This window comes from Colias eurytheme, chromosome 6 (genome assembly GCF_061535395.1).
Source record: "Colias eurytheme isolate Ceu_HAF_F1 chromosome 6, ilColEury1 Martin Lab GWU primary, whole genome shotgun sequence".
NCBI lineage: Eukaryota > Metazoa > Arthropoda > Insecta > Lepidoptera > Pieridae > Colias > Colias eurytheme.
The window spans coordinates 4,025,575-4,050,528 of record NC_142985.1 but is presented as its reverse complement, the minus strand read 5'-3'; the positions used below and the strand labels follow the sequence as shown (position 1 = coordinate 4,050,528).

At 31.4% G+C, this 24,954-nt stretch overlaps 2 protein-coding genes and 1 non-coding gene across 5 annotated transcripts; 1 reads left to right on the top strand and 2 right to left on the bottom strand.

Annotated features, from left to right (window-relative positions):
- The first annotated feature begins 571 nt into the window (after positions 1-571).
- LOC149907566 (uncharacterized) lies at positions 572-9,714 on the top strand. 3 transcript variants are annotated; one of them, XM_090102590.1, is made up of 4 exons: positions 572-724; positions 7,315-7,372; positions 8,147-8,285; positions 9,473-9,714. In XM_090102590.1, exons 1-4 carry the CDS (start codon positions 670-672, stop codon positions 9,656-9,658), a joined length of 438 nt encoding a protein of 145 aa, XP_089958716.1. In that variant the 5' UTR covers positions 572-669; the 3' UTR covers positions 9,659-9,714. The 3 variants fall into 3 exon arrangements, with proteins under 3 accessions (XP_089958716.1, XP_089958715.1, XP_089958714.1); XM_090102589.1 differs by having other exon boundaries at positions 7,315-7,504; XM_090102588.1 differs by having other exon boundaries at positions 7,315-7,504; positions 8,045-8,285.
- Positions 9,715-9,894: 180 nt separating this feature from the next.
- Positions 9,895-11,358, bottom strand: LOC149907565 (uncharacterized). Its single transcript, XM_090102587.1, has 3 exons — positions 11,260-11,358; positions 10,774-10,932; positions 9,895-10,588 (listed from the first exon to the last, which is right to left on the bottom strand). Exons 1-3 carry the CDS (start codon positions 11,345-11,347, stop codon positions 10,125-10,127), a joined length of 711 nt encoding a protein of 236 aa, XP_089958713.1. The 5' UTR covers positions 11,348-11,358; the 3' UTR covers positions 9,895-10,124.
- A 1,401-nt stretch (positions 11,359-12,759) lies between these two features.
- TRNAK-CUU (transfer RNA lysine (anticodon CUU)) lies at positions 12,760-12,832 on the bottom strand. Its single transcript has one exon. It is a non-coding gene; the product is annotated as a tRNA-Lys (tRNA).
- Positions 12,833-24,954: the final 12,122 nt, after the last annotated feature.

The window sequence follows — 24,954 nt, the reverse complement described above, 5'->3', positions numbered from 1 at the left end:
TAAAATAAAAAGTTCCCTAATACCTTTTAGCTCTACCACAGTCCACAGCTCTACCTACTTCGTCCGCACCGTTGCTTATGCTGTATGCAGATGCTACTCTACATTATTATATAAACACTAGCGGTCCGCCCCGGCTTCGCCCGTGGTATCTACATGTTTAAACTATCCTATCTCTCAAGTTGGATTGAACTGCACATGGTGTGCGAATTTTATTATAATCGGATAAGTGGTTTAGGAGTCCATTGAGGACAAACATAATTGTGACACGAGATTTATATATATTAAGATTGACCATCAACGGTAGGCATATTTACTATCAAAGCCTAATCTAATTACATAAAAATTTTATGAATGACGAATTACTTAATAATTATCCGTTATTTTAGTCAAAATTCTCCCCGGATATTGTGACCGAGATGGTTAAAACAAAATCGAAACCAAACATAAACCTAATTAGCCGCAATAGCCTTCAGGTAGCAATATAGTTCTTATCACTATAGGAATTAACCTCATATTATCGTGAAAAACTGAGTTTGATAAGCATTAAGAAGAACATTAAATAAGGTGTGGATACCACTGACCAACATTAGGTGCCGACCAGCCGACAAGGAAACTCGTGTCCTTTAAACTAGCCAAGTATATTTTGAAATAAATAGTGATTTTGTGAAAATGAAGGGCTTAATAACAATAAGTGCTATATTACTGCAATTTAGCTGGTGTTATGGTATGTTTTTTTATTATTCTTTTATTTAATTAATTTAAACATAGTGTGCGTATAAAAACACGCTAAATACATTATCGTAATTAATGATAAAAATTATAGTTTAGTAAACTTGCTTAAATAAAAAAAAAACAATTTTAAACATCAAAATGTTATAAAAACAATAGATGTTATTAATTATTCTAATTAATTAAAACCAGAAGTCGCCGGCCTGAGGTCGTTAACTGCAAAGGACTAAGTCTATGTGTATTGTGTACATAATAGAGCCTTCCATATAAGAAAATGTTACGACAAAACAAATTGTATTTGCGAATGCTTCAAAGTGTTTCGGAAAACCCGGAATGCTAATTGAATGTACCTACACATAAAAATACTAAGAAAATTTTAGAACTCGTTTTTACTATAATTGTTGAGGACTTAATTCTGTTGCTTTGCCATACACGAACAAATTTATAATAATATAGAGTAGTAAGTAAGCCTTATCAGTTTGTAGTACAATCTTTTCCTGGCAAACACAACAAAAGGAACAACCGTAATAAAATAAATTACATGATAATATAGGTATCTTATATATAAAATTCTCGTGTCACAATGTTAGTCTGCATACTCCTCCGAAACGGGTGGACCGATTCTCATGAAATTTTCTGTGCATATCGGGTAAGTCTGAGAATCGGCCAACATCTATTTTTCATATGTACCACGGGCGAAGCCGGGGCGGACCGCTAGTTTGATTATAAATTTCAATTGAGATGGCAAACGAGAAGCCAGACTTATTAAGATAAATCATTATATATTTTAAAATTGATATATTTCGATCTTAATGTTATATTATTATAAAAAAAAGTTAATGCAACCATAATAAGAGACTGCAAACAATATGTCACAAGAAAGTTAAATCGATTTCTTCATATCGATTATTTCCGCTAGCAATATTGTAAATATAAAGTTGCTTTTCTAAACAATCAAAGTTATTGATATCATGAGTAAAATACAAAATAATTAAAAAATAATAAAATAATTTAAAATAAAATAAATAATAATTTAAAATAAAATAAATAATAATTTAAATAATATAAAATAATTTTATTTAAGAAGATATTATATCTGAAAATGTTTTATGTCTACTTAGTTATACGTATTATATCGATTGAACTATAGATTAGAGCATTTAGAGAATTAAATCGCATTTGAAATGAGTAAAGAAGTAGTAAATTGTAATTTGCATTTGACAAAAATATGTTAAATAAAAAACAAAAAGTTACCAACCTTCTTCAAATGTTTTAGATATATTTTATTGAATGAGTTAATTCTTGAACATGGTAACAATGATCAAAATACTTAAACAAACAAGAAGTTTGTTCAAATAACACTAACTGGTTTAAACTCAAACATTACTCAGAATGATACATATTTTATTAGGTACATAAGGCTCTTGATTTAAATAAAAAAAAAAATTGTCTCCCATCCATATTAAGAAAATCTGTTAATTACTTAAAATATCTTTTGAAATCTTCAATCATACTTAGATAAATTAACATTTTACTTTTTGATGAATTAAGTATTTCATATGTTTTCCATAATATACATATCAATAATGCGTAAATAATTTTAAAGTAATTCACAAAATACCGAAAACTTAATAGTTCTCATTTACGTCAATGTAAAAAAGTGAGATATAAACCTCGTTAACAAATGATTTTATTAATAATCATTATAAAACTATCGCTTAAATGATGTTACCATTATGTATTTGGTTTTTTCCTTGATTTATATCGCATATAAATTAAAAAATATATCAGGTAAAGCTTAATAGTACTTTGTGTACTATTAAGCTGACACTACCGCGGCCTACTTCTTTTTTATGGGCTATCGGTAAATTCTAAAATTTTTGTGTTACAAATCGTTTGACTTTCGCTATTTTCCGACGAGTTCGACTAACGCCCACGCGACTAAGCCGCCGGTACCAGCGTTCACACCATCATTTTTCTTTTTGTCATTGCGTACTAAGAACCCTGTAGAACCGCCATCCTGTTACAAATGACTCGAAATTTTGTGTCAATATCTCCCGGTCTAATATTTATCTGGCCAATAATATTGTAGATCTTGTAAAGAAATCGCCTAAGCCCTAAACATCATGAAATCATGAGTAAAAACTTAAGGCTCTATCTCCTCTAAAAACATGTTGGCTACTGGCTAACAATTTGATAAAAATCTTCCTAATGGGTAATTCCCAGTAACACTTAGCGTAGATGCGTCAATCAACGAAACGAAATTATATCATTATTCATTAGTACATGATACCTATTCAAGGTCATTGCAATAATGTTAATGGTTTTGTCCCCAACAACTTATTAATTATTATTAATTGACTGTGAAGGTGAATCAGGACAGCAATTAGACGATTGTCAGATGTATGAAAATGTAACAAAAGTATTTCTTTTAAATATTATTTTTATAGATAACTATTTACCTTATTGTCACTAAAATAAATCGTTTAATATCTAGTTCGTAAGTAGGAAAAAAGGAAAATACTTATTTCATTTCTTCGAGTAAAAATTACCACAAAGAAGTAAATGTTTCTCTGTTTCAATCGATTCGAATGTAAGCGACCCTTAACCCCTTTGAAATAAGTGGAAATCGAGTGAAAACTCTAAATAATTCTAAACAATAATAACCTTGATTTTCAGTGTTTTCTAGCTATTTAGAATAATATTCACTACATTACGGTGTGTTTACCATGACGATTGTGTGTTACAATCAATCGGTCACAGCTCTGCTTGAATATTAAAATAAAATAATTATATGAGCCATATCACTTTAATAAAAAGCATTCTAAATCTGGCATTTTATCAAGCATTGTTAATCATCACTTATTTATATATAAACTAGCGGTCCGCCCCGGCTTCGCCCGTGGTACATATGAAAAATAGATGTTGGCCGATTCTCAGACTTACCCGATATGCACAGAAAATTTCATGAGAATCGGTCCACCCGTTTCGGAGGAGTATGCAGACTAACATTGTGACACGAGAATTTTATATATAAGATATTATGTAGAGACTTTCTAGAGGTGCAGTAAGGCAAGACTATAAAATATAAGGTCTCCTATGTAAAATGGAATACTAAGCATAAAATCAATGCCATAATTCAATTTATTTTAAAATTACGACACTATTGCCATGATTATTGATTAGTGCATATTGATATAATATTATATCCATCCAAATTTTAATTGGGTCGAAGATAATCACTGGATATAGTAATGTTTACTGGTAGATGCAAATTTCTTTAGCACTACATTTATATGCTGCCTGTTGTATGCTTCCTGACGTAAATATATTACAATTACAGTATGTATTATACTCTTAATATGTATATCTATACTAATATTATAAAGAGGAAAGGTTTGTATGTATGTATGTATGGTTTTCACGCATAAACTACTGAACCGATTTTGATGAAATTTGGCACAGATAATCTTTAGACCCTGAGAAATAAACATAGGCTACCTTTTATTGCGAAATATGTACCACGGGCGAAGCCGGGGCGGACCGCTAGTTATTTATACTAACTGTATGACAATATTTATGGTTTCATGTTTGAAAAATGTTGGTGGTTTTGATGAAACTTGCACCGCTTATTACCTAATAACTTCCATGATTGAATGGACACTTACATAAGTACAGTAATTATTGTCCATTACACTTACACGTACACTTATACTTCTTTTACTTTTCCCTGGATACGATTCAATTTTATAATGTTATCGTGTCACTAATAATACTTATACGGGTTCTTTTGAAGGTGCATATCCTACATTCACAATTCTTGCTTGAGTAACAAGAGATTTTAATCAAATTTCTCGTTTTAAGTTCAATTATTTTTTATCATGTTGAACGCTTATCACATATATGTTTTTCGTTGATTTTGATCATACCATTAAAAATAGTAAATTGCCTTAATTTAACGACTCTAACAGTACATTCATTAAACATAGAATGGAGGGCATTAGGCACGCCCACACATATAAATATTCGCAAATTAAGAAACCAGATAAATGTCTTCATAAAAGTTAAGCCATAAATAAAATTAAATCATTAACTTTTTATCAAAATAGAATTGGAAAGCAATTATCAATTCGCCTGCGGCGAAGTTATAAAGAGCTTTTTTACCTTAGATTCGGTTTTAATGTCTTTCTAGTTTAATTTTACCTTAGATTCGGTCTTTCTAATTTAAATATGTGATGTATTTAATTGAGCTTCGTATGTAGGTAATACCAATAATTCTATATACAAAAAATAATCCTCGTCTCAGCTATCTGTGACCGCATAAAATTTAGATATAATATTCCAGGTACCTTTGTGATAATAATACGTAGGTATGTTATGACGATTCAAAATAGCATCTAAAAGAAGTTTAATAAATAAATGTTTAAGTTTTGAGCCATAATCTTTCTAAATATCAATTTCCAGTCATATCGGTATAATAGGTTGAAACATTTTCAATATTATATAGGTACCTAGGTCCCATTTATTTTACTATAGGTATCAGATGGATTTTTAAATTATATTTCAAAGATTGAACAGCAAATAGATAACAATAAAACTATAAAAAATAACAATAAAACCCAAAACTGCCATAAATCTAAACTGTGAAAGCATAATTTTAGAAATATATTTTCCAGTTTTAAATTTCAAGATATTTAAAACTTACGATAATATTATGCATAATCTTTAATTTTAAAACATAAAATTGGAAATACCGTTATCAATTACAACAATAGGAAAATAGATGAAATGCTACAACGGTATTAAGAATCTATTTAAATACTTAATATTTATTTAATGATTCTCAATAAAATTTAACCTAACGCACTATTTTGGAGATCCGTAACCCATATAGCTATTGTAGTGTTGTAATAATCATCAATCAATCGGCTGTCAATAACAGTACTATTATATATTTAGAATTTAATATTAAAAGAATAAATAATATAAAGTAAATATTCATTTAGTTTATTTTATAAAGACTTCATAGCACTTACCTGACAATGGATCTGAAGATCCCGGCTGTGTGTTGGCTGAACCCAACTCCATGAAATGTTTCATAATAAACATACTAATATACAATATGTTAAATTCTTAATAAATCTTACCTACTTATCAAATAATCAACACAGTTTATAGCTGTCTGGTGCCAATGTTAACTGTTAGTGGTATCGTTTTGTAATTCTGCTAATCCATTGTTTTATTTTATCAATGATCTCAGGTCAAAGACCTATACAGAACTAGCTTAGACAAATGTTATTAATTTAAATTCTTTGATTATATCTGACATACGAAAGCTGACGACTTAATTCAAAGCGTTACATTCCTATAAATTTGGTGTTGTTCCTAAAATAAATATTATAAAAGAATTTGGATACTATTCTGTAATACCTAATTATTATTTGGTGTAACTATTTAGTACATATATCAATAAAGTTTGTAGTTATATTAGGAAGGCCAATGAAATAAATTTATTGATCCAAATTTCAACAAACTCTAAAATCGGAAGTTTACAAAAGTTGTACCCCACTTGCAAAAGAAATGAAACCTTCCAGAATTAGGTAGTCCTATACTTGTAGGAAATTTAGGGATTTTCCTTCATAGATAAAAAAATTACAGGTAGAAGTACCATATAGGTAAAGTAAGGCATAGAGGTTTTATTGATTACCTACAAAATTTATTGCGCCATAATTTTAGTAGCAACAGCTTAGTCACAGTACAAACATGGTACAAACAAACGTTTGATCAAGAAAGCTATGGTCAATTGTTATGCAGTGTATTAAGTGATTTTCATCGTGTACAACGTCAGGTTAGAATTTTCTTTGATTAATCTAATTTTTGCAAAATAAAACTTATTCTCTAAGTTACATAATATATAGATTTCCTTGTGTTAATGGTAGATATATTGCATTTTTAATTTATGTCTTATGTTTCCGCTCCATCGTAAATTAATGCACAAATTATGTATAAAAAATTACATGATAAATAATGCAAATATATCATCATTCTTTTATTAATTACATTCAAGATGATCTTGATAGGAATTCCCGTTCATTACGTTAACTTTGATGCAGTTTTTACTGCACAATGCACTAGTACATAATTTACTCAAATAACATTTCTATAACCGACCAAGGAAGGTCAACACTGTTTACGTCATTTTTTGTGTACAATTTTATTCTTGTATTGTTGTTGTACTTTTCATAAAATGTTTTATTACAAGTTGAATCAGTTTTATTTTTTACATTTAGGATTAATTCGTTTGTTGATTTCGCAGCTTTATTTTTTAAACTGTCTGTCCGGTTACGGTCTTAATTAACTTGAGCATATTGTTCACGATTTTTTATATTAGCGTGAACGTTGAAACTCATAGTAGGTACTTGCATTTAAGTCTTAATATACATTTGATTCTTCAAGTAGATCCATTTGTTTCTTTCATATTTTCTTAAGCTTTTAGAACACGGTTGATTGAACACACCTACCATATCAAGAATTATACCAGACCACGACAAAATGTATATACGTACCTATATTATTTGTTTATAGGGTATCCAGATCCTCGAGGGGTAGGTGCATACGCCTATCAAGACTCAGCAGGGAATAGGTACGGTGGGACCTACGGCCTCGATGACAAAGGCGTCACAACCGACCCTTACAACGGCCCACTGCTTACAAACTTCGCCGACAACTATTTTCCAAATTATATTATACCGAACTTCGATAACATCATACAAGAGTAAGAATTTTTATAACTGGCTAAGCTTCCGGTGGAGGTAAAGCATGAGCGGTGGAGGCTGTAAGGGGTTATTTTTACATTATTTTTATTTTAAATAATATTAGTTTAGTTTTGCAATAGATAATTGTTAATTTATTCGTAATGCTAGCTACTGAATCTAAAATGTTGAAATCACATTAGACTATAAAATAGAAAAATCTAACTTCTGACGTAATGTAGTAAACAGAATTATAGGTGATGGTACATCATACAATTATGTAGTCATTAACTTGTGCATTATAATTTCGTATTAACATTCATATTATCCGTAATTTATAGTAGAGTTAGAAGATTTATCCGTCCCGGATTTCCGTTCAGGCCATTCCGACCTTTTCGAAGATTTGGAACCAGAAGGTATAAGGGCGTGATGTGTGTTGTGTTGTGGATACTTCAATTAATATTACTTATGTTTCTTACTAACCAGTTCTGTTGTCTGTCGCTTACAACTCTGCAACTGTTATTTCCCTTTGGGTGTGTTTGATGAATAGTGTGTGTTTGCAGGGTGATCGCTAATTTAGAGGCTCACAGGTTGGCATCGTACGCTCCGTTTAATGCGTTCGATATGACCGCGAACCACATTGGTGAATTTCCGAATGTCTCCAGGTTCCCCCAGTTCGGATCTCAGAATTTCTTTGGCCCAAGCGGTATGCCCTTTGACATGTCTCAGAACAGCGCTTTCGCTAGTGGCGTTGCTGGTCCTGGATTCACCCAGCAGATCGCTGCTATTAGCCCGGAAAGTGACGTAAGTACCTTATATTGTACCCAATAGGCTATATCTAGCATAATGTAATAAAAAACTGCCTACTCATAAGATTACCAATATGTTTGTATTGGTAATCTTTGTTTATTTATAAAATAGCTCATCTTTTTGTAGATAAGTAGGTATTTATCATATGGGAACTGGGAAGGTGCCCTGCTCACGAGTATTTATTTATACAGACAATGATACATCATGTTATACTCACGGTAGTTCATCAATAAAAACTTTAACATCAAAATTGATTGGAAAACAAACACTGATATTATCAGCGTATAACATTTATATTCACCGTGCGGTTAGGTCATGATCAAAAACATCACTGCACTTGACGTCATCTCTATTACTTATCTGAATCGTGTACTGACAACTACAAATAGGCTATTTTGTTTGTTGATACCGGAATCAAAAGTATTCAAATCAGATGAAATCAGTGTAGCTAATATAGTTTACATTTTGATCTTGGGTACCAGAGTCAGAAGAGAAATTGTCGTATATGATACTTGATTAGGTTTTAAATAGGTACCTATGTGCATAAACTTTTCGCCCGCGGCGACGCGGACGCATGCATAGTAAAAGAAAATTCCCTTAGGAATGAGGTGGTATAACAGGCAAAATTAAGCATTTTTACCTAACCATCTCTTGACACTAAAATAATTAAACAAATAAAAAAAAATTAAACCCTTTTTTTAATAAATCTAGAAATATTTGTAGAGCCATGGTTTCTATACAATTGAACTACGAGGTGAATTACGTAATTTCAGTATCTGATTATAGTAATTCAATAAGTATGACCGATATGGTTGTCTTGAAAATTAATTCAAACGGAAACAAGGCTTATGAGAATCGTAATATTATGTAGAACATATTACATAAGTATAATATAACCTCTTAATCATAATAAAATATCTACAATATGAAGTGGGCCATTCTTTTTTTTCATTATAACTACATAATATATTGGAAACATGATGTAAGCTTGAATCTAAGCTTGAGTCTATTCGATTATTATGAAAATTTAGCTAACAATATAACAATCGCGTGGTTTATTTTTGAATTATAGCCTTGTTTAAGATGACCAAAATAATAATTATCTCTCAAACGCCAAGAAACAATTGGAATAAACACAAACATACAATATAATACAACAGCTAATATACGATTTTTTTCAGCTTATGAAGAACGTGGCCATTACAAACCGTTTCAACGATGACTCCAACCCTAATAAGTTCTACAGCGTGTCCAGCTCATCTTATTCTTCATCATCAAACCTTGGAGGTCAGGCAGTAAACAACCGTGGTGCTGAAACCGTGGTCAACAACAACGGCAAAATTACCAAATACAGGGTCCAAAGTTAATTAGTTAAATCTTAACGTGACGCGATATTTGACGGATGATTAAATATTTTTCATAATTTCATTGTTTCATTTATTTAGCTATTTAGTACATATTAAAAATCGTTGTTTCCTTATTCTGCTTTGAAAGAGGAAGGAATCAAATGCAACGTATTTTTTTACTCGCATGACGCATCGGTAAGTGTGCAAACTTGTTAATAATATTACAGTTTATTCACAAAATTAACGCACAGTACCTACCGGATTTGAATAATAATAAATCATAATTTACACTGCACAACTGGTGATGTATTATGTAGACATATTTGCACCATACTTTTATGTTTAAACAAATTATATCAAGCAACACACGTATTAAAATATTTAATAATGATTACCGTCATGCAGCAACGATGAACGCATGCCCGTGTTTCGCTTCAAGGTTACAGATAGCATCATCTCGTTTTTGTTACAAGTCATGGGAGGACTATTAGTTTAATTTCGCTAATTTACCATCTACCTTTGTCTTTTGAGTCGTGCTCTCACGAAGCCACGAATTCGTTTTTTGCACACATCCTCTGCCATTACTGAGTTCTCTGCACTTACGACAATAAAATTCCCGGACGCCGTCATCATTGGGCCTTCTGTTTATACTACGGTAGTCTGGTCTATTTGCTCTAGCTATATTATAGAAATCGTCTTGGCTCCAATAGTGTACATTATTGTAGAACGTCGATGGTCTCCAGACCGGACTGAAAGCTGTGTTTGGATAGATATCGGCTTCATCTCTGGAAGTTTTGACAAATGGCCTGGGTGTTTGATTCTTAAGGCGGGTATTAGGTGTGCGTATTGCAGTAGTGTCCACCGATTTGTAAGCTTTAACGATTGGAACCTCGCCACTGTCGGTGTCTTTATGTGAATTGCCTCTTGATAGAAACAATGCTTCTTGATCACCTAAAATATAAGTGTTAATTTGAAACAAAGATTTATTCTAATTTTAGATGAAATGGTTATTCAATATCTTAAAGTCTTGTCTTTCGCACTTCACTCAGTTCTTACATTAGCGTGATACCTATTATCTAAGAATAGAGTCTAGATATAAATAATTACGATCATTTATAATTAAATTAATTAAATACCTGTTGCGTGTAAGCCTCCTCTGTTGTTTTTCAGTTTTGTTGATACAACTATCGTATGTTTCACTTCAACATCTTCGTCTTCTCTACTAGATGTAGGAGATTTCTCGTCTTCGAAAACATCAAGTTTTGTTGACACACAATGGCACAATGCAACTAAAACTGTACAGGGGTAGAGATAAGGTCACATATTACTAAATAGTTACTACCACAGCACAGCTGGTTACTACGGTAAGGTCTAAATCGTATTATTTTAATCTGCATATAGATGTCTAATGACTGATCTGAACATTTTTTACGATCGACTGATCAAATAAATTAAAAAATAAAAATAATTTTCAGATCCAAATTGACATTTTAAAATTAGATCCACTCCTAGACAAATTCCGACCATAAAAAACTGTACGCTGTCGCTAGGTTTTATCTATGTACCTATAAGGAAAAAATACAGCCAATGCTTGTTATTTGTTAATATTATTTGGTTCTTACCTGACGCAGCGAAGTAAACTGACAAAATTTGCGTCATCTTCAATAAAGATTGGATGAGCATAAAGCTCGGCGCGCGTGTTTCCTCCATTATATATAAACAATACAAATTGCTCTAAATGATGTCGCAGAGGAAGTCCAGCAATTACCAGTATATCTGCAAGAAAATGACTAATTATGTTATTTAGTTTTAAATTTTGTTACAGGGTGAATTATTAATTATTATATTTCGAAGAATAATTATATTCCTAGTGAGTTAGTTGTTGCCTGTTGGTGTCGTAAACTAGGAAGGCATTATTGCTTCTGATCATTAATTATTACAACTATTTACATTTAATTTCAGAACAAAGTTTGAGATCTAGGTACATTACGTGAATCCTACTACTATTATAAAGGCGAAAGTTTGTATGGATGTATGGATGTTTGTTACTCTTTCACGTAAAAACTATTGAACCGATTACAATGAAATTTAGCACACATATAGAGGGTAACTTGGATTAATAAATAAATAAATAAAAATCGTTTATTTCGAAACAATACATAAATACAAAACAAATTAGACACGACGATCGCCTCAACTAGGAACATACCTGTGCTAGAGACGATCGACGCCTTCCTCTCCAGACTTAGTCAGTATTGTTAATTAACTTATATACTAGTAGACTTTACATATTTTATAAAGTAAGTACAGAATAATTAGAAACAAATTGATGGATTAACACATAGGATAGGTTGTATCCCGAAAATCCCACGGGAACGGGAACTATGCGGATTTTTCTTTAAAAACGCGGGCGAAGCCGCGGGCGGAAAGCTCGTAGGAACATATTACTTAAAAATTCTTGTGTTGGGTTCCTTTTGAGAGCAGACAGAGTTCCGTAGGTTAGCTTACAGCTAATTTTATCTTGATAATACTATACGAAAAATATATATTTTACAATTCCACTTCTTATATCTTAGCTTTATATACGAAAACCTATTGCTGCACTTGTCTATGTCTAGATACGGGTTAAATATTATTTTAATCCATCGTAGTCGGTTAGAAAAGTACTACATATTTTGTGTTTTTAAACGCAAATTGATTAGTGCTGTCATCTATGAACTTTAAAAGTAACTTTATCAAACTGGTTGAACAAAATGCTAAGTTGGTACGTCATGCAGTTAAAAGCTCCTTGAAATTAATACCGATAGACATCAACAGATGGCGCTGTTAACAATATCTATTAACATTATTCTGAAATATATATTAAAGTATTTAGTTTTCTTTTAATAAAAATGTGAAGCTTTTGTATGATTCAGAATCTATAAAAATTCTTAATTAATTATTATATTCAAATTTTAACAAAATTTGCAAAACTCATTAAACTTTTTATTTTTATATTCTACTAGGTATATATGCTTCAAAATGAACAATGCGCGCATTACAACTAATAAGTTATAAGTAAAAAAAATATGAAAATGATAGAAACAATATCGTTTGAAAAATAAAAGTGTAAAAAGTATTGTCGCCCAACGTGGGGCTCGAACCCACGACCCTGAGATTAAGAGTCTCATGCTCTACCGACTGAGCTAGCCGGGCTGATGGAATACGGTTCGAAATTATACTTTAGCTGGCATGGTAATAAATATTTTTTGGTTGGTTAGTGGGCTTCTTTTTACACGCTTTATATTAGCTTCACCTGTATGTTTGTATGTTTGTAACCGACTTCTTTGGGCGCGATTTTGACCCACTTTAAACGGCCAGATTTCGTTCAAACTTTGTAGATTTATTAAGGACCGATGACAATACACTAATTTGATAAAATAAATAATAGTTTAAAAAAAAATAAAAAACACGCTTTTTATAGAAAACCGAACTAAAAGCGTGTTTTTTAGTTTTTTTAAACTATTATTATTACTTTATTATTGAATAATCAAACGTGTATACGTAATTATTATTGTGAATAAAAAAAATAACAATTGGAGATGTAGGTATGTAATACAATAAATTCGATTTTATAATGGTGGTCCTACATGGTCCTATAATAATGTGGGTCAACCATGGGTCAACGCTACTAAAATATCATAGCATAGATACTTATTAATTTATTATGCATATTATTTCTTTTCTTTGTGCAATTTTAATCTATCTAGATTCTAGACACCTTTTTACAGTCGAGAATAGAAAAGCAGAAAGCAGTGTAAAATTATAAAACAATGTTCATAGATCGTGGTTACGACGTTTTTAAAAATATTTTTTCTTTTTCATATATATCTACTCTTAATAATTAATTTAAGCAATTGTAGCTGCTCAGAGATCAGACATGGTCGTCGATGTCTCATACGTTACATAATAATATGATTAAAAAAAAACAACGTCTCGACTTCTTAGATATATATAGCTCCATACCGGGCTATTTACTATGGAAATTGTCAACGCCGTATATGGCATGGAATTTTTTTTTTTTTTAAGCAGGCACACGAGCTGGCGGGTCACCTGATGGAAAGTGATAGACTAAAAAATGGATTTTCAGCGTAAAAAAAATATCCAACAATAAGTTACTCTATACCTACCTTTTTTTACATCAACTAAACCGCCTTATTATCAAAATCCGTCCATCCAGTCGAAAGTTCTAAGGTAACAAATTCCCAAATAATAATTAAGCTTCTTATGGACCGGGTATCTTTCTTTTGGTGGTAGTTGGTACCCGTATATAATAGAGAGAGACATAATAAAAATAAAAACAATAAAATAACGATTACCTATAATTATTTTATCGCGTATCGCTTCCCAGTTCCCGCTGCAACTGTGAGCATGGTGTTATAAACATTCGACAAAGCTCAACAGTTTCAGAGGGTTTGTTGACAAGGGCATATTGCACACATGAACCGGGTCTCAAAGAGTCAAAGCGTCTCCTTTGGGACAACGTTCAAATGCTAGTTTTAAAGTTCTTTGCAAATACGAAACGATCTTATACGCTTAAGTTATTTGATGTGAGAAACTAGAGAGAAATACTTTATATTGTTCTTTTCATAAAATTAATGATTTGATATCTTTGTAAAAGCTTTTTTGGGGGTATTTTAACAATACCTCCACGTTTTTAAATAATTTTCCCTAGTATGTTTTATTTTAATTAATTAATTTAACTCATAAAAATATGGTTCCGTATAGATACCGAAAACAGCTATGAACCTCTCACAACATAATAAATAGGTAATTACTTTCTACGTAAAGCCTACTAAAAACTTTAACAAAAATCAAAATATATTATATTTTTACCTAATCTCAATTCGCAATATGCATCAAGATATTTATTTTATCAAAGTGGTTAATCATAAGAAATTCCAGATTTTTTTTAAATTCACGTTTCAACCCCAAAGTTAGAATTCCTCCAACAAATTTTTCACCATAGAAAAACGTTGGCCATCTGCGATATTATAATACCTAAATCGGGTAATTTAGTTCGCTCATTATCTTCATTGTTCTAGTACACCGCACGAACATCACTTTTTACAAAGATTGTATGGTGCCTTCTGAAGCCATATTGCTCAGGTAAGGATAGTCGAGCAGATATTATATTTGTTCGAATTTTCGTAAGATATAAGTAAAATTTTATTGAAAAATGATAATGCTTTAAGCTGTTGAGTCCTGTGATCTTCAAGTTTGAATTGGATCTGGGTCAGATACCTAATGTAGGCACATTTTATTTTATGTGATTCAGATTACTTCAACTATCTATGGAAGAAATTAAACTGAAGTAAAAAATAAACCGGCATAAGCTTATATTGTTATACCATAAGAACATTGGTAGATTCACTTACAAAAAGTATATTAACATTTTTAAATAGCAACTAAATAAATAACCTCAGTCATTTTTTATTAAGAAAAGTGTCAGCGGTTTTCATCGTAACCTAAAGTTTTCTCTACGCGAGTGTACAAGTGATAGTAAATGCAAATGGCACACGGCGCAATCAGCGAAGTGCGCCCTACTGGAAAACGGACGGAGAGAACAGTACACTCGCATAGAGAATCATGAGTATATTTTTCTTGTACCATACAATGCCGCAATCATTTACTAAAGGAAGATGTAGTTATTGCAGATTTATTTAAGTATGAAAATTATTTTCTATGGTCTGTTATTTCAAAGAAAGCTTATTTGAAACATGTCCACATTTTATTTTATGTACAGACACCATTGAATTTAATTTAATAACGTGAAATGTCGTGTTCAAATGTCAACCATTTTCTATTTCTTGGTGAGTGAGCGCGTCGTATCGCCAACTTTCACATCAATTGCTTTGAAAGAAATAAATAAACTTTTATTTACCAAAATAATATAAGAAAATGTTTAGTGGAACCGAAATTTATAGAAAAATAAACCTACTAAGAATTAAGGACTTTCGTCGCGGTCGGTAGTACGAATTTACATAATAAATTTATGTATTCCTGTTAGTTATCAATGAATTACTTCATTGATTTAACATAATAGATGAACCTCTGTTGAATTTGCAATATAATGTATTTTTGGAATATTTTAATTTTTAACAACGAAATGAAATTACATAGATACATAACATTTGTCAGATACTAATACTTGTATACGTAGTATATTATTATTAGTCTGTGCTAATACTCATACCATCCTAATTCACATTCGATATTTTAATGATTTTATTCACTTCGAAAATATAAAAAAAAAATATTCTATGTCTTTACCAAAACTATTTTTGTAAGGGTTCGGATGGAAAGTTGTTTGAACTCCGATTTATTAGAACTAGAATAAGAGTTCGCTATCCGTTTTCAGAAGTCAAACTTAAGGCTTCTTATCATTTCAAAACTTTTTTGTGGACCAGTATCTACTAAATAATGTATGATGAAAAGGGAAGTTAACGTGACGCTATTTTTTATAACGGAAGAATTACAGTAAGATAAATAATTTGGTATATTTAAAAATATGGTTATATATATAACTAAAATGAACTAAATAAATTAAAATGAACAGCCAAAAGTTTAGTTCAGAACCATGAGAGTAATCGGTGACCTTGTTTATAAAAATGTCTAAAAATTTATTTTATACATAGTACATACTTACCATCTATGATCTACTATTTTGATTTTGACAGAAAGTCAGTATTTAAAACACTTTAAAACTTAATACGTTTACAACAGAAAAGCCTGTAATAATATACTTCAATCTTGTTATGGCGAAGCTTATTGCTATACTTAATTAAATATTTCATTGCTCTATAATTTAAATCTAATAAACTGTTTGTCGCAATTAATGCTATGAATTGTAAGTTCCCTCATAGTAAATAAACATTGATTAAAAATAAGTGCTTTGGCGTCCGTCAACCGTCATTTTGAATGATGTAAGTTGAATCGTATAAGTGGTTGGCGAGCTTTTGATTGCACTGACCATCATTTTTCGATTTTGAAGTCATTTTTCTAAGAAAAACTTTTTATTTTACTTTATGCTAAATCTTACATCATTTCTATAACTTGGTTCTTGTGTGGTTCTTTTGTAATAAGACAATTTTTCTCGTGAAATTTTCAGCGATGCTATACTTCTATTTCTTAAAGCAACAAAGTACAAACAGACAAAAAAAGGCAATCTGATTTTTATTATAACCGGTATGGTAGTAATTACTAATTAGTTAGGTATTTTTAAAACTAATTTAACATCGTATAAATCTTATTAATATTGAGTTCACTGGAAAAATGTAGCATAGAAATTTAATAGCATTACATGATCTAAAAACCTAGATTTTAACGAATACCAGACTGTCAATTGGATTAAGTACCTATTGTGATATTATAGTTCCGCCACTTTTCTGTTGATTTGTGCAGCTTGTTTTATTTACCTTTATTAGGTAACATTAAAATTATTAATAAAGGTTTTCGAATGGCAAATAATAATTCTTTAAACAATTTTTGACAATTATTTTTCTTCAATGTTCATACATCCGCATTTAATTCCATAAAAACAATCCCACATAGGAAATTGGATTCATTTTTAAAAGCATAGTATATAGAAGTGATGAGTTTCAATATTATATACTTAGACTTACATAATATACTTCGCTGTAATAGAAAATAAGTCCCAACAAGATAATATTCTTGGTCACAACATTCATTATTCATCTGACATGAGGTGATTACGTAGGTTGTTTATTTTGTTATTATTATATTTTATCTAAACACAATCGTGATTATCGTTTCGGACGAGATGTCGGCGTCTTGTGAACGATGTTAGGCTTTTTTGTTTTGTTTTTATAGCACCGAATGATAGACAATTTCGATATTGATTTTGTAAGCGCTAAATTAATATTCGTTGTGATTTATTTATTTATTAAAAATTAAAGAATTATAGACAGGTTGTCTGTGAGGTGTGGATATGTTGGAAAGATTGTTTGAATTGTTTTTCAAAAGCTCGACATTATTATTATTATAAAGATTTTAACTGAATTAATTTTAAAACACATAAAACATAATAATTTAATTTTTAAATTTAAATTTAAATTTAAATTAAAATTGCAGATAATACAAACAATACTTTTCAATTTTGTATTATAATCATTTTAATCTACACATAAAAGCTCATTGCATATAAGATTCCTACGGTTTCTATTGAAGTTGATAAAAATTAAATAATGTTATGCTAAATTGCACGTTTTCCTTTTTGTTTTGTAAGTATACAGTGTGCAATGAATAAAAATGCCACTCATCTGAGTAAAACTGTAAATAATTAACTTGCCTTGAGTGAACTTTCTATTTAAGGGTGAAACCATCTGCGACAAATACACTCCAAACAAATGATCGAGTACCCTCGGTTTCCATTTATAAATGCAGCATGAACCTTATTTCAAGGGTATAAAGTCAAAAGTTGGAAGTTAAGGATGTGTTAAGGTGAACTTTTAAAATTGCCGGCTTAAAATATGATACAGTTTGTGCAAGTCGAAGTGCCATGCTTTAGTTTTGACATTAATCCTCGGGTCTATTAAGGCACCTGATGCAGGAGGTGTTTTTGTTTTATATTTATTTCCATTGTTACATACTAGTTCCACAGCTTTTACGAGTTTGTGATGTAGTTTTAAAGCTATTGCATTTTCGCATATCTTTAATACAAATACCTATTTGTTTTATTGTACCGAATTTGATAAATGCGACGTAAATTTAGCAAAAATATGGTCGTATTTAAATTGTTTATAAAAGTACGAAAGTATTTATATTTTATAGGTAACTCCTTACCTCATAAAAATGAAATCTGAGATGATAATATCCGCTTTTTATTAGAATATCAAATCATGGCTAAATAATATGCATATTATGCGTAGATATTAATATACTTCTTATACTTACTTATAAAAGGTGTGGCAAAAAGTAACGCAGCTTAGAGCGGCATCTTATCTATTTTTATATGAATGAATTATTCATACAATAGTCAAGAGTAGTGTCAATCATACTATCGCGAATGGACATGCTGAGAGTTGCAAAAAATAACCGCTTTGAGGATCTAATTATTATACAATAGCTTTATTGAATAATTAATGTGTTTGCTGAAAAAATATATTGAAGTTGTTTCTCGTTGTGGTGACGATTGACAGGTTTATAATCTTAATTGTTAAATATCTATTTCTATCGTTAAACTATACTCTTAATAACTTATACGAAACCAGAATCATAAATTCAGGTTTAGAAATAAAAAAATTAAATGATAACACGTAATGGTTAAAGAGTGTGAAGTCCCGTGTCCCCGTAATGGGGTAGGGGGCAGATGCATTATTCATACATCTGTTTCACTGATCGATTTTTCTTTAGGGACAAGTAGGTGATCAGCCTTCTGTGTCCTGCCAGACCGAGACATTTTTTTTTTCGTCTCCACCGGGAATCGAACCCAGGACCCCTCGGTTCTACGCTCACGCGTCAACCACTGTACCGAGGAGGCGGTCGTACCGAGGAGGCGGTCTGTTAAAGAGTGATATTGATTAATTACTTGTTTTATGCCTCGGCTCTTATATGAATGGACTTCTCTTACTGTGACTGCATCCGAGATCCGATCCTCGCGAATCTATTTCACCTGCAAGTTGTATTTTTACGACAATAGGTTAGTGGAATATGTCCTTTTCCATCTATATTGTATATTTAAAAAGTTACTATCGTATTTATAAAGTAGAATAAGGCATCAACATTCATGCATGAAAAGGATATGCTCACAAATACTTCTATAACATCGGGACTTTTTGGAACTATATTGCTCTAATGATACTGTATATTTATAGGTTTAAAGAATCATTTATTCTCATTTAAAGACTTAAAGCTAATTACATGAGAATAACATAACAAAGTAAATAAATAATCTAACAGTCGTCCGGGCACAGCTATTCCAAAGGTAGGTGTTTTATTCCAGAAGTGATTGGTCATTAAGTATGTGATCAGCTAGGCGCTTTTTAAATGTATAAATCGATTCAGCTGTTTTTATATCATTGTTTAGTTTATTATAGAATTGGGCACCTTCAAAAGTAATTTATTCTAATACATAATATGATACCACCAAGCTATTAAAAAGAATCTTCAAAAGCCCTAATTTCCATTATGCGATCCATAACAGTAAAGTTAATGTTATTAACACGAGTTTTCCTTTAAACCAGCATCGTCCCCATCAAAGCATCTCAGCCTACTTTACAGTAATCGTAAATTTTAATCACGCTTACGAAGGGAAGGAAAAAGTATGACATAATAAGAATATATTAGGCGTGCAGGCGGTGAAGAAAACATGTTTTTGATTTACTTAGACGAAGTTCAAATTAGTTTTTGGTTGCTTTTGTATCATTTTAATGTAAATTCTGCCTTACACTTTATATAAATCTTTTAAGGAATTATGTTCATATTTTGTTTACTTACCTAGTTATCATAAGATTTTTTCATTTTCAACTCTTTCAAAAACATGATTGAAGTTTATAGTTCAAACAAAGCATCACAAAATCGAGGTTTTATGAATATTGGTACGTACGCGCCGTACGGTATTGCTGCAAATTGCAATGCGTTTCACATAACAGCTAATAAGAGCCACATTTTCCGATAATTTCGAGCAGACGTTAATTTCGACTTCAATTGTGTTTGTTTTATACGTACCCATACATGTGTTTAAGGTATTAACATTTCTACCCAGCTTATTGATTACGCGAGCAATTCTGTTCCGAGTACTGTACAATTATGTTAACAAACCAATTTTCCTGTATTGTAAATTATACGCTTCAGCAATTACAAGATACTGGTACGAGAGTTTAAACTGGATATTTTGGTAATCATTATTGGAAACTCGATCGAACAAAAATTGGCGGTAATAAAAATTAAAAATTAAAAAAAAAATGTGACAGTGTTACCCTTAAACATAATTTCAAATTAAAAAAAAATACGTATTTTTTTAACCTATATTTTAAATAAGTAGATGTGAAGTTTATTTAATAAATAAACACACACCGGGAAATATGTACATTTTTTTTCTCTAGACTCGACCGTGTCAAAAAGTTTGTGACAGATAATATATAACAACAATCATTACACACAGACATCACAGATTCTTGCAACATGCACATCCTTCCTTTGAATGCTACTCATCATTTTCCAAACTGCTCCCCTTCCCTGTTGGATTTAATTATTGTGTCCTCCCCTGATCATGTTGCCAAATTTGGACAATGTGCAGCTGAAGGTTTTTCTTATCACGATCTTGTCTTTGTCTCGTACAAAATTCGCCCTCCTAAACGTAAACCAAGAGTAATTGTTCAGCGCAGCTTTGGTGGAATGGATACGGACCGTCTTGTTGATGATGCTAAGGGCCTGGACTGGTCGCTTATTGTGAAGGCTAACGATATAGACGCAAAAATTAATTTATTCAACACCTTCCTTCTGCAACTGTATGACAAGCATGCGCCACTCAGACCAATTAAGCTGAAACATCTACCCGCACCTTGGCTGACGTCAGAGTTAAAATCTTTAATTAATAAAAAGAATCGCGCAAAGGCCGTATTAAAGGCCAATAATACTCTGGCGACTCGCGAAAGGTATAAGAAAATTCGTAATCGCTGTAGCACCATGTGCAGAGACGCGCAACGTCGACACATTCACGAGTCAATTGAGGGTGGCGATCCAAGTAAAGTTTGGAAGTTTTTAAAGTCTCTTGGGATTGGTAAAGCTGCTGTCTCTTCAATTCCATCCAATGTCAATATTGACTCCCTTAATAGTTTTTTTTGCTCATCTCCTGTAATTGATCCGCATGTTAAAAAATGTACTATTGATACTATTTCTAAAGCTCCAATTCCAAATTTTTCTCCCTTTTGTTTCAGTCAATTCACTGTGTGTGGGGTTAAGAAAGCTATATTATCCATTTCTTCTAAAGCCGTTGGCAGTGACAATATTGGCCGTAATATGATCATCCCTATCCTTGATACCATCATTCCCATTCTAACTCATATCCTTAATTTCTCCATTACATCCTCTCAATTTCCAACTCCTTGGAAAGACGCTCATATTATCCCCCTTCCCAAAAAAAATAACCCATCTACTTTCGGCGATTTCCGTCCCATATCCATTCTTCCCTTCTTATCCAAAGTCCTCGAACGCCTTGTTAATGAACAGTTAACTATGTTTTTAAATTCCAACAAGCTGTTTGATCCTTTCCAATCCGGTTTCCGTCCCGGTCATAGTACGGCCACTGCTTTAGTTAAAATCACTGACGATATCCGTATGGCAATGGAGAATAGGCAACTTACTCTACTCACTTTGATTGACTTTAGCAACGCATTTAATTCTATAGATCATGACATAATGTTAGCTTTATTATCCTCTCTTAATATTTCAAAATCTGCAAGTAATTGGATGTATAGTTACCTACGAGGACGCCGTCAACGTATCTATAACAACGATTCCTATTCATCCTGGTGTGATATCGTTGCTGGTGTTCCTCAAGGTGGCGTACTATCTCCCCTTTTATTTTCCTTATTTATTAATTCTATTTCTAACAACTTTTCCTCTCTCTATCACTTATATGCTGATGATCTACAAATCTACACGCACTCTTCTTTTGAGAACCTACCTAATGCTATACGTGAAACCAACAAAGACCTGTCTTCAATAATCCAATGGAGCAAAACACATGGTTTAAATATCAACCCGGTTAAAACTCAAACCATTATAATAGGAAGTCGTCACTTCATTAACAAAATTGTCTGGGTTGGTATTCCTAAGATTACTGTTGATGGGATCGTTATTCCATACAGCTCCACTGTTAAAAACCTTGGCATATATCTGGACCAAACACTTTCCTGGTCACAACAGCTACAGGAATTGCGTAAAAAAGTTTTTAGCTCTTCCGCTTCACTTAGACGTTTACGTAATGTCCTACCAATTCCCACTAAGGTTGAGCTAGTACAATCATTGCTTCACCCTATACTTGATTACTGTGACAGCGCCTATCCTGACCTTAATGAAAATCAATTAGATGCTCTTGAACGTGTTCAAAACCTCTGCATAAGGTTCATATTCGGTTTGCGTAAATATGATCATGTATCCTCTTTCCGTACCAAACTGAAATGGTTACCTATACGCCTTCGCCGGAATGCACGCATTCTTCATCTGCTTTACTGCATTCTATTTGATGTTAGAACACCAATCTACCTAAAGGAGAGATTTAAATTTCTTTGTTCCAATAGCCTTGTGTTGAGATCTGCATATAATCTCTCTCTTTTGATTCCATCTCATCATTCAGATTTCTATCATTCCTCTTTCACAGTATGTGCTATAAACCTTTGGAATGCTTTACCTAATACAATAAAACACGCCCAAACAATATCTTCCTTTGATAGATTGGTTAAAAATTATTATCTTTCGCTGTAACGTCATTTGTATTTATATTTCTAACTCGCACATACTAAATATATTTATATATATAATTATATATATATACTTATATATATATTTTTATGTATGTATGTTTTATTATATTATGTATGTATGTTTATTTTATATTATCTATAGGTACTTATTTAATAAAGTAATGCTTGCTTTGTTTTACACCTCCAAAATTATAATCTTCCAGCATTTCCTTGATCACAGGTTGTCTGGTAGAAATCACTTGTTAGTGATAAGACCGCCTATTGTACAATAATCCTATTTGCTGTTATTCTTTTGTATTGTTTTTATTTGGTGTACAATAAAGAGTTTATTATTATTATTAATCATTCACCACTTTTTCGTCTATACAGAAAAAAAATAGAATTCCATATTTAAAATAAAACGTAACAAAATGGGAGGCGCCACACTGAGACAGCATGACAGAGGGACGTGTTTGTTTGTATAATATTTTTTGTTTGTGATTGTTGCATTTGAGACGCTGGCTGCCCTTCAATCTATCCCTTACATTCGTTGGAATAAAATGGGAATAAACAACGGACAGAAGAATTGCAGGAATGTCAAAGGGTTTAAAAAAATAATTTGTTGGTACTTTAACAGTAGATAAAGATGTTTTTTTTTTCACTTTTTTCGCGTTTGTATACAAATATAATTTTGTTTCTCTATAGTTTGTTATAAGTACCTACCTACTTTCACTTTGGTGAAAATTTAAAATTTCATAAACAAATTCCCAAAAATGGTTTTTCGAATTCCTGGAAATGGAATTAAGAAATCAGACCGATAGTTTTGAGTTGAATTTTAACAAATAAATTAAAGTCGATTTTTATTTCTCTAAAATATTGGTAATTGTCTAAATATTTTTTTAAAATTAATAATTTAATTAAATAAATACATTATTTTAATCTTCTTTGTATGTTATAAAACCGTTACTTATGATTTTCATTAGATAGTCTGTTCCAATACAGACTTATTTACTCTGTGGTGTGAATACATACGCTACTCAGAGATACGCTATGTTGTCAGACGTTTGATAATTTAAGGCTTTTGTGTCGGAACATTGTTAATTACAGGCTTGTATCGCTAAATCTATTAATTTATAATTACAGTGCTATTGCGACAGCCATCATCATGTTGTTATATCAGCCCAATTAAATATCACGTAGGTAAGTTTTCAAAATACTATTGAAATATAAATAAAAATAGTTAGTATTCTGTGGTAATGCTTAATAACGTAGTTCGCAGTAAATTTTATGTAAAATAAAAAAAAATATGTGTTTTTATGTTAAACTATGAAAAAGCAAAATTTAATGTCAAGTATGTTGCTTGGCGGTACATTAATTGGTCACGTATTATGTAAAAATACATAAAGAAAGACATTTATAGAACAAAAGCTAAGCTAAGATATAAAACAAAAGCTAAATAAATAAAAGCACTTGTCAAGTCTTCAAATGTCTAATAAGGCTCGTCAATTACAATAAGTGAGTATAATCGCCATTTCACTCATTAACACAACACTTGTAACAACCAAACAAGAATAATGATACACGCTCCAACAATTGATTCTATCTTACAAACACATTTTATTCATTCCCAACGCATCCGAGAAATGTAAAGTTTTCAAGAAAAACAACTGATCGATTGATACCTCTATCTAGCGAGCAATAAAATTGAATGACCGTCGGTTTCCAAGATTTATTGGCTTCCTTAGCGCCAAGCTTTTTGTACAGCATCGCAGTCTTTAAATATTTTTATTATTATTTAAGCTGTTATTTATTTGTACTAAACAGCATGAAACCGCAGACGGACATATTTTA